General features: G+C 37.2%; 1 protein-coding gene across 4 annotated transcripts in view; it reads right to left on the bottom strand.

Annotated features, from left to right (window-relative positions):
* FOXJ3 (forkhead box J3) overlaps positions 1-11,897 on the bottom strand; it is a 127,522-nt gene that overhangs the window by 94,906 nt on the left and 20,719 nt on the right. For all 4 annotated transcript variants that reach the window (XM_006087237.3, XM_014454499.2, XM_023752696.1 and 1 more), the window contains one exon: positions 4,319-4,379. In XM_006087237.3, the coding sequence (XP_006087299.1) occupies positions 4,319-4,379 (61 nt within the window). Of the gene's footprint in view, positions 1-4,318; positions 4,380-11,897 lie in introns of those variants that run through there.

The following is an 11,897-nucleotide window of genomic DNA, read 5'->3' as shown; positions in this document are numbered from 1 at the left end:
CAGACTAGTGAGGTAAGCATTAACAATCCTGTAACAGCAAAATTAGTAAAAGTGGAGTAACTTGTCCAAGATCATATGAGTAATATGTGGCAGAGATATGAACCTGTATCTATCTGATTCTAAGACTATATACCAGAGTTGCCTTATTAATACCAAATCCTGCTACTAGAAACAAGGCAAGAAGCCTTAAAACAAATCTACCCTCTTCTGGTTGTTCTAAATTGTAGGGTCATCAGTATCAACAGGAGGAAACAGATGAACAGGAAATTCATCTGGGACACTAATATAACACATGAGCTTCTCTGGTGCTAAAATATCCGTGTTCCCTAGCATATTCTAAACAGATACACTGGATTAATAATAAAAGGCATCTTTAAAGAAGCAGCATAACAAAAAAGAAAAAAAATGAGTGTGGAAACAGAAAAAGATAACAAGAGGAAGAAATCTTATGTAGAAGGGGGGGGGGGGGGGGGTTGTATGTCACCAGAAACTACTTAAAGTGCTACTGATAAGCCAGTATCCCAGGCTACATACACATATGAACCATAAAATAAATCCGATAATACATGTTAGCCAGTTTAGAAATACAGAAAAGGCCCCATTTTAACAAGTCCCCAAAGTCATCAAATTTTATTTTGCTTTGATCAAACCAAATTATGAAAAATAGTCTATTGCTACAACATGTGAAAGAAGTATGTTATAAACATACTAGAGGCCTGATGCACAAAATTTGTGCAAGAGTAGGCCTTCCTTATCCCAGCTGCCAGCACCTGCTTCCCTCTGGCACCCAGGACCTGGGCTTCCCTCGCAGCCCCGGCATCCCAGAAGGATGTCCGGTCTAATTAGCATATTACACTTTTATTATTATAGATATGTGTATACTTGCCTAAATAAAGCAAATGTTCAAGGAAAGCTTTTGGTTGTTTTTTGTGGTTTTTTTTTAAGTGAGCTTTTGCTCTTACTGAATCTGTACTTTGAAATAAAAACACAGGTATACCTCAGGATTCAAACCTATCTTATGCAAACTCAGGAACCAAACAGATTCTGCTAAATTTTTTAAGATTCTACTGTTTGATAGAAACTGTATCCATCATTATCTGAACTCTCACTCTTGCTCTCCAAAACTCAGGAAATGAATAGCTATAGATGACCCAGTATTCACTATCCAAACATTATTTAAACTCAGGATATGAATGTAGTTGATTCAAATTAAAAGGCCTACTTGTGAATCCTATATAAATTTTAATATAATTTCACATCCTATATAATAAAAGGCTAATATGCAAATTGTCCCCTCGACGGGGAGTTCAACTAGGAGTTTGACTAGGGGGCGAGCCCAGCCCCATCAGCCCCAATCAGGGCGGGCCAGCCAGACCCCACCTGTGCACGAATTCATGCACCGGAAGTCTAGTGATTTATAAAATTAGGGATTTTTTTGGCATCATACAAGTATTCTGCATAAACACTAGCAGCAAAATAGATCTGAGAAAATATCTTTTTTGTACTATATTTCTTAGTTGTTTGATGGAACAAGTTATTAAGTTATTCCCCCTAGCTCCCTTTACTTCACTTAGCACAATACCCTCTAGGTCAACCCATCCATGCTGTCGAAAATGGTAAAATTTCATTCTTTTTTATATCTGAGTAATATTCCATTGTATATCTTTTAATCATAAAATACAATAATGTAATTTAAAAAATAATCCTAACATATTCAAATTAAACAAGGATCCAATATCATTCATAACAAACAATATTTAATTTGTTTACCCTAAACATCTAAAGGGGAGAGAAGAATTTTAATCCATTTACTAACTAGCCTCTCCTACCCAACAAATATTTTTAATATTTTTTAATCCTCACCCAAGGATGTTTTCCTATTGCTTTTAGATAGAGTAGAAGGGGATAGGAGATAGGAGAGAGAGAGAGAGAGAGAGAGAGAGAGATTAGTTGCCTCCCACATGACTGGGGCTGGGAACAAACCTGAAACCCAGGTGCAGGCCCTTGACCAGGAATCAAACCCACAACCCGCAACCGGCCAGGGCCCCCAACAAATTTTTTAAATGTCACACATTTTCGTTCCACCTCCTATCTTCACTTACACATAAATTTTCTATTCCCATTCTTACCTATGCCTACAAACCCCTACCTGCCTACCAATTTCCTCTTTCTCAGCCACATAATCAGTTCTTCTCCACCAACTCAGATGTTTTTTGTTTTAAGGCTAGCCACTTCCTAGATATACTAGCAGTATATATAGGAGAGTTTTGAGTTCTGGTTCTATTTCTAGAAAGATGTTTCTGGTTTGAGGAAGACTCTCTGGAAAGGTAGACTAAAATTGATTGTGGTTTTAAACAATCCAGTGTCCCCCCATCACTACCAGAAAATAGTCATTCTTGTATTATTGTATTTTGCTGCTATTGTTTATGCAGAATTCTTGTATGATGCCAAAAAAATCCCTAATTTTATAAAATAGTCATTCTTTCTTCTTTTTCATATATCAAACCAACGCTGGCTTCCAGTTAGAAAAACCAATGACAAACAATGGTTTTCTCTGGTTCATAAATGGACTTTATAAAATATTACAGAAATAAAAGATGTATGTATTTAATTTTTATTTTTTTAATCCTCACCCAAGGATATTTTCCCATTGATTTTTAGAGAGAGTGGAAGGCAGAGGGAAAGACCGAGAAATATTGATGTGAGAGAAACACATCGATTGGTTGCCTTCTGCACACGCTCAGATCAAGGCTCGGGCAAGGGAGGATGACTCTTCCCATCATACTCATTAAAAACCGTTAAGTCAAATTAGTTCTATAGCAGCTTTGGAAATTTAAAAAAAGATAATACTCTTTTTAAAAAGTTCTTTTCAGAATTACACAGGTATCCCTTGTTTGGTAGCATGGGGGGAAGGAGGGGAGGTGGCAGGGGTTAACAAAGTAGAAAAGCAACCCTCCATCTGTTTCCATTATAAGCTGGAAGATGCATTCTCAGGGAAAGATATACCATTATGCCATGGAGTAAAGTTTTTTACTAAGGAAAAAGAATAGCCAGCCTTGGTCTGTTGAAAACTCAAGTGTGTGTAAACACTACGAAGGCAACTTCATTTTCCTTTTGTGGAATTCTAGACAACCAGAATTTCTTTCCAGCCTAAGGATTCCTTGGCTTCACATTCATGGCTCTAACAATTTTGTATCCTTCCTCTCTCTCCTCTGCCCTCCAAAGGTAAGCAAGTTTAGCTCTCTTCACCACTCTGTTCCAGCCACAGTGACCTCCAACATACAAGACAAGTAAATCTCCTGCCTTGGCACTTCCTGAATTCCCTCTACCTGGAATGCACATCTTCCATATATCCAAGATACGACTCATTCCATCTCTCTTTCAGGACTTCATTCAAATGTCACTTTTCAGTAAAGTTTTCCATAGCTACCCTATCTTAAACAAAGAAAAAAACAACAACAAAAAAACTGTATTTCCTATTCCTCCTCTCTCTTTTATTTTCGCCTTAACCCTATCACTAACATATACTTCTTATTTATCTTGCTCATTAATTGTCCCTTCACCAGAATGTGAGCTCCATGATTATAGGATTTTTATCTGCTATGTTCACTTCTGTAGCCCAACATTTAGAATAGTGCCTGACAAAATATTAGGTGCCCAACATGCTGAATGAATAAATGGTACTACTACCTGCAATACTACACGTAACTGTTTAGTGTTGCCATCAACACTTCATATTCTAGTCTGAAAGATTTCAATGAACAGACTAGATTTAGATTATCTTATCAATCTGTACTCTGGGAACTGCAGCAACCCCTCGGGGATAAATGTGAGGACAGAAAATGGTAACCTAAGCAAGCAGAAAAGTCCTACATTTATCTGTTTTATTCATTGGATTTCACATAAATTTAACTTGTAAAGGATTTGGCAACTTCAAAAAATCTAAAACCACTGGGTTGTATATAACTTAGTTCCTAAGTTCTATTTTACATTAGGTAACATGTTTACCTAGGTAACATGTTTACATCCTCCTTTAGAAAGAGGTTAAAATTAAAATTAGCATCTAATCTCATTTAATAATCTGCTACAAAGGCAACCAATATTTACTCTGTATTTTCCAATTCAAACAAGAGATTAGTTTTTAAAAAAAGAAATGACAAAGTATAAAATTATGTTATTTCATGTATAAGAACACATGTAAATTCACCAAGTAGAACTTAAAAGATCCAAATCCCATTACCACAAATATTGCTGTAAGTAAAAATATCTCCCAAGTAAAATGTTACATGCTCCAATAAAGAAAAAGAGGAGCACTCACCTTAATGAAGTTACAGATGGACAAGCCTGTCCATACAAACCCATCTGGCCACAAAGAGAATCTGAAAAATAGAGAAGAGTTATTTATCAGATGCTCCAAAGTAAATGAAACTATAAATCATGTTACAATTCTAATTAAAACACTCTGAAAACTCATAAAATTTAACAAATTCTTATGCTTATGTTATACAGGGTGTGTCCAAACTGTTTAGTAGAATCCTAGGGGTTCCAAGAGATGCCTAAAGGCTACCAAAAAGTTGAGCATGCAGACTCTCATTCCCACATAATTGTCCCCCACCCATCTACTCTTCAATCTAAGCAGTATTGGCTTTATATCCTGGACTTCACTAAGACTTCACTGAAATAATTCCATTGCTTAACACGTTAAGCGCCCAGCCTGTTTTGTCTTCCGGACAGAAAGTATAGTGTCAGTCACTGATGACTGACTAGGCCAGTGGTGGGCAAACTCATTAGTCAACGAGCCAAATATCAACAGTACAACGATTGAAATTTCTTGTGAGAGCCAAATTTTTTAAACTTAAACTATAAGTAGGTACATTGTTATTAACTTAATTAGGGTACTCCTAAGCTGGCCTTTGCTAAAAACGTCCTCAATTTGATTGAGGTATGTTCACTGAGGTCGACCCCTTCCAACTCTCCCATCCACACTCGTCTTGTATACTTGTTTCGTCCATCTCCTTTCCAAAAACCAACTTCTGCGCATGAGCCACGAAGTTTCAATCACACTGTACTGCGCGCCCGCACATGGTATTTTGTGGAAGAGCCACACTCAAGGGGCCAAAGAGCCGCATGTGGCTCGCGAGCCGCGGTTTGCCGACCACTGGACTAGGCGCTTAATGTGTTTAAGAAAAAAAAGTGAAGAACAGCACTGAAACAGAAAGAGCATTGAATAAGAGAGTTCTAGGGCCAAATTCTAACTGTGGCACTATGAGACCTTGAAGAATTCATATAAAACCTCACTGAACCTCAGTTACTTCATCTGTAACTTGGCAATACTACCACCTATATAACTTTATTTATTCATCAGGAATAAATTGCAGGTTTGATATAAGAATTAAATAAATCGATGAACAAATGTGAAATTGTCTATTAGCACTAATACTGGGCACAAGGATGATTCACAAATGTCTACAGGTAACATGAATGAGAGAAGTTGGAATAAATATGTGTATACATATGCATACGTTACACAACTGATGAAGATTATGAGCAACTAAAGAAAACATGTTCACTCTGAAGAAATCATATGCTATTCCTAGTTCTAGAAAATTGTTACTAAACAAGACTGCAAGCCCAGTATTGTAAGGTCTTCTAATTTTTCAAGAGAAATAAGATATCCAAATTTTTATTTTAAATCTCCTGATTTTTATTTTCTAAATGCTATGTGGACCAAACAAACATTGGATTTTGTCCCAAGTTTATAACCTTTGATTTAGAGGCTTACTGAATTCCCTGCATACAACTGTCCCTGCATGCCCTGAAGAGAGACAGACATTTCTATTTCTGCCAGAATAACAGAATAGATAGCTTGATCAACGTGCCGTTGAAAATAACAAACACTGGATAAAATATTTTTAAACCTTTAAAATAACAAACACTGGATAAAACAAGGCATGATCAAGTCCAAAGACTAAATAAGAAAGGAAAATTAGAAAAGTATGCAGAGAAAAGAAACCAGCTTTTATTCAACTTCAGGGCATTTTGCCAAACCCTGTGGATATCAGCTTGCAATTCCAAAGCCTACCGGGGCCCAAGGTACAGAGGCAAAGGCAAAGTCCAGGTGTTAACCAAGGGAAGTGCAAGGAAAATTGCCTTCTTACCCTTGGCATTGAGTGCTGGGGAAGGGATGGGGGCCAAGATTGCATTCAACAGTATTTCCCCTGATATGCACAACAATAAGCTGACTCTCACCTAATTATGGTTTAAAAGCTTTATATTCAGAATTCTGTTTAGGGTAGTTCTACATTGGTAGTGTCCCCCACCCAATCTTGATAGAAGCAAATGCAAATCCTCTGAAGGAATCTGCCTTTGATCTCGGCCTGGAAGAATTCCCACAAATAAGGTTCCAAAAGTAACAAATTCAAAATCAAAAATCACAAAACTCAGAACTGAGTCACTCAGAGTAAGGTACAGCTGAAACATCAGTTGGAACAACCAACACCTCAAAGACTTAGATATGGGAATTACTATACTTTTCTCTACCATTTTACTTATGGGTGATTTATTTACTCCTGTGTTTAAATTGCCTGCATGCATATGAACCTCCAATCTGTACCTCTGGCAGTTATAAATCTCCTGATCTCCAAACATAAATATCTAACATGCCCAACTAGAAATCCCAAATTTAACATGTCCCAAACTGAATTCATTATCTTTCTATAAAATATTTCCTAATGTGACAAAATGGCTTTCATTTCCTTTGTTAGAGTAGCACATTTCTTTTCAAATCTTGATTTCTATGAGGAATGACTGACTTCTCTTAAATACCCCTGGGCTCTTAACCCACTCCTCAAAGAGGTAAATAACTTAGTGACTAGAATAACTCCAGAACCTACATCCAGGACTCTGTAAAGCAAAAATCTGGGTGTGCCTGCTCTGTTGAGTCTAACAATCTGACATCAGGTGGACTGTACCATGGTCTATATTGGGTTCTGTTGGGTGGGAATGAGAGAATGTGGAAAGTTAGACTATTTGGCTTTTAAAACTAAGCCACATTCTACAATATTCTATGATATCACCCTTATCAGAAGCAAAGATAATTCCGCCAAAAGTTACCATATGACCTGGCAATTCTATTCCTAGGCACCTGTATATCTGTGTGTGTGTGTGCATATCCCCAAAAGAATTTAAACATATGTTCACAAAAAACCTGCATAGTGTTCATAACACCATTATCCGTAACAGCCAAAAAGTAGAAATTAATCAAATATTCATCATTTGATAAATGGATAAATAAGCTGTGGCATATCTATACAATATCCATAATATACAATGGAATATTATTCAGCCATAAAAAGGAATGAAGCCCAGCCCTGCCGGCGTGGCTCAGTGGTTGAGCATTGACCTATGAACAGGAGGTCACAGTTCGATTCCTGGTCAGGGCACATGCCCCGGTTGCAGTCTCAATCCCCAGGGTGGGGTGTGGAGGAGGCAGTCAATCAATGATTCTCTCTCATCATTGATGTTTCTATCTCTCTCTCCCTCTTCCTCTCTGAAATCAATAAAAAAAATATTTTTTTTTGAATGAAGCCCACTACAACACTGATGAACCTTGAGAGCCTTATGCTAAATGAAAGAAGTCATACACAAAAGGCCACATATTGTATGATTCCATTTATATAAAATATTCAGAATAGGCAAATCCTAGAGATGGAAAGTAGATTAGTGGTTGCCAGGAGATGATGGAAGGGGTAGGTGGGATGGCGGGGGAAAGAGTGACTACTAATAGGTTTCTTTTGGGCATGATGAAAATGTTCTGGAATTTGATAATGGTGATAGCTGTACAACCTTGCAAATAAAAACTTTTAGCCTAAAACTACCAACTGTACACTTTAAAATGGTGACGTTTATGGTATGTGAATTTTTATCTCAATAAAAAACCAACTGTACAAACAGTAATATTTCACTTATCATTTGTTGGTTCTTGTTTATTTTCTCAGTCAACTCAGAATTCAGGCAAGAGAAAGGGATCTTTCTTATATATTGAGTCCCCCACATCAATACCTTTAGGACCCCCAATTATTATTTTTATTTTTTTAATATATATTTTATTGATTTTTTTTACAGAGAGGAAGGGAGAGGGATAGAGAGTTAGAAACATCGATGAGAGAGAAACATCGATCAGCTGCCTCCTGCACACTCCCTTACTGGGTATGTGCCCGCAACCAAGGTATTTGCCCTTGACCGGAATCCAACCTGGGACCCTTGAGTCCGCAGGCCAACGCTCTATCCACTAAGCCAAACCGGTTAGGGCAGAACCTCCAATTAGTTACCATTCACTACCAACTCTAGTTCCTAAATATCTTTCTAATGTGTTCTAGTCTCAATGTCTTTGTTTCTCTATTTTCTTCATTTTAATCTACATTGCTGCTGCTAAATGGTGTCCTGAACCTCAGGCTGGTTAACTAAAATAACAAACATATGCCAATCTTCTTCTCCCTGCCCAGGCAAATGACTAGCAACATGGAAATCTCACAAGAAAAGGCTAAGGTCAGGAAAATCAGTGTCCTCCAAATTACAAGCTTATATCTCTGGAGCAAACTACAGTTAAACAATTATATTAACTCATTCAATTACATCCATAATTTATACTGTTTAAGCTGGTGCCAACAACACCTAGTAGCTTTTTCTCCAAATCTTTTGAATATGAACATACAAGAAAGTTTATGTTGATGAATGACACAACCAGAATTAGTAAAACCAGTCATTCACTGATGGGTATGCTCTAATAGAATTTAATGTATTATATCCCATCAACAACAGAATATGGAATTTCTTTTAATATAAGCAGTCTTCAAGTATATATTAAACTGAGTCACACACTATCACATTTAGGAAGCAGATATTTAACAGACTAAGTTGTATAATAATGCATTATTTGGGAGCAGGAGGTGAAATGGGGCTAAGTATTTTGAAAAAGCTCCCAAGTAATTCTTATGAACTCTTCTCTCTCCCACCCACAGATATAATGCTTTATAGTCTACAAAGAACTTAAAGCATTCATTACTTGAGTCAAGACCTAGATTAGAATTCCAATTGTAACCATGAGTATATTGTTAATTTATCTAAGGCTTAATTTCCTCCTCTATACAAAAGGAAAAATTCATGCCTCACTGTGACAGTAGCTTGAATGAAAGCACCAGCCTAACACCAGACAAAAGAATTAAATTTGTTTAAAGTAAATGCTATAGCACTAGAGATCAAAAGACTATTCCTTCTTTTTTAAGTTCTGAACTCAGCCCTATCTTTCAAAAGACTTACAAGTATAAAATTCACTAGCATCCATGAAGGAATAAACCCTCTGATTCAGATTACTTGACTGAGCATTGTGAATTGTTAATAGTCACAGATAAATATTAAAGCGGTCATGGAAATAACCTGTGTTAATCAGCCTGAACAGGAGAAATCCGCCCGAGGAAGGAGTAAAGGGAAAAGAATCCTGCTCCATGAGTAGCAATCAGCTGTTCATCTCAGCTCCACTAGCTAAACCTGAAAGCAGGGGTGTAGCATGAGCTAAGTGAGAGCTCATAGTCATATGCTCTCAGAAAGCAATTAAAATCATGTGAGAATGATCAAAATTCACCACAGGAATATTAAAGGAAGAGAGGCCAAACTTAGAAGATAATTAAGAGAAAAGAAACTAGTTTAAAAAGAACTTGAGAAAAATCATACTGGAAATAACAAGAGATTTAATGGGAAGAAAGGTAATAGTGTTACACATAGATCATAAATTGAGACGATAATAATGGCCTTTAATAGAAGATCATTAATACTGAAGGGTGGTTTTGTGGACTAGTAAGATCAAAAGTTAGACTTCAGGGGGATTAAGAATTAGGAGCAAGAGGGAAATTAAAGTTCAGCTAAAGATGTATAGGATGAAAATAAATGGAAAGGGCAATAAGGTCAAACAGAGCAGAGAGAATAGTTTAAGTAATCAGGAAAGGTGAAGAATATGTTACAACTTTCATCACACTGTATCCCGTTTTATTCTTCATTGCTTTTTTCACTATCTGATATGACTTGTTAACTGTTTCTCCCCAACTAGAATGCAAGCTCCACAACAAGCAGGAACTTTTATTTATTTTGTTCTCTGTTATATCCCCCAAACCTGGCATATAGTCAGCAGTCTATTTGTTCAATGAACGAACAAACCAGGTTTCTCAAGAGTGGAAAAAGAGAGTAAATTAAAAATAAGAAAAACTAAGGTCTCACTGAAAACTCACCAGGTCTTTTTAATAGTCTTTGTATCTATTACTTCTCTCCGCCTCTGAGCAAATAACGTAGGACTAATTAGCAGTTAAAAAGGCAAGTTAGATATCCAGAATATATAAAGAAGTCTTACATCACAATAATATTAAAAGACAACCCCATTGCCCTGGACGGTTTGGCTCAGTGGATAGAGCATTGGCCTGCGGACTGAGGGGTCCCGGGTTCGGTTCCGGTCAAGGGCATGTACCTTGGTTGCAGGCACATCCCCAGTGGGGGGCGTGCAGGAGGCAGCTGATCGATGTTTCTAACTCTCTACCCCTCTCCCTTCCTCTCTGCAAAAAATCAATAAAATATATTTAAAAAATAAAATAAAATAAAAGACAACCCCACTAAAAAAAAAACAGGCCCTAAACGGTTTGGCTCAGTGGATAGAGCATGGCCTGCAGACTCAAGGGTCCCAGGTTCGATTCCGGTCAAGGGCACGTACCTTGATTGCGGGCACATATACCCAGTAGGGAGTGTGCAGGAGGCAGCTGATCGATGTTTCTCTCTCATCGATGTTTCTAACTATCTATCCCTCTCCCTTCCTCTTTGTAAAAAATCAATAAAATATATTTTTTAAAAAAAAACAGGTAAAGATTTGAAGATATAGCTCAAGGGTAGAGCATTTGACTGAAAAAAAATGGGTAAAAATTTGAATAGACATTTCTCCAAAGAAGATATGCAAATGTCCATTAAGTACATGAAAAGGTGTTCAACATCATTAGTCATTAGGCAAATGCAAATAAAAAACACAAATGAGATACCACTTCACATCCAATAGGAAGGCTATAATCAAAAGGACAGACAATAACAAGAGTTGCAAAGATGTGGAGAAACTGAAACTCTCAAACATTGCTAGTGAAAATGTAAAATAATGCTACCACTGGGGAAAACAATTTGGTAGTTTGTAAAACAGTTACCATATGACATAGCCATTCTACTCCTAGGATATATACCCCCAAAAACGAGGAGCCACCCCCATCTTCCAAACTGGAACAGAAAGGGAAGAGTAATCACCAGTAAGCGACTCTACTATAGCAACTATTTTCAAATCTATAACCCCATGAACCAATAGTGGTTCAGGAAAGTTTGTTTTCTGGTGGGCTCCATTATTTCCAAACCATACTGCGTATTACATAAAGATGTCCAATGAAGATACACTTATGGTTCTTTTTTTTTTTTAACGTTTGCCCAGCCAGTGAGGCTCAGTGGTTGAGCACAGGCCCATGAACCAGGAGAGCATGGTTAGATTCCCCATCAGGGCACATGCCCAGGTTGCAGACTCAATCCCCAGAAGGGGCGTGCAGGAGGCAGCCAATGAATGATTCTCTCATTGATATTTCTATCTCTCTCCCCCCCACACTTCCTCTCTGAAATCAATAAAAATATATTTTTAAAAATAAAAGTTTTATACACCTGTATACATCCTGAAAAAAATTCTATAGGAAACCATTCTACCACTGCCTACAAATCAATAACTTAGGTTATATTTTCTCCTAAAATAAGACCAGGGCCAGGACTTCTTATCTATATATATAAAACCCTAATATGCAAATAGACCGAATGGCAGAACCAAACAACCAGTCACT

The sequence above is a fragment of the Myotis lucifugus genome, unplaced genomic scaffold (genome assembly GCF_000147115.1).
Source record: "Myotis lucifugus unplaced genomic scaffold, Myoluc2.0 scaffold_37, whole genome shotgun sequence".
Lineage (NCBI taxonomy): Eukaryota > Metazoa > Chordata > Mammalia > Chiroptera > Vespertilionidae > Myotis > Myotis lucifugus.
Note: the sequence above shows the minus strand (reverse complement) of the source record. Positions and strands in the feature narration are given on the sequence as shown.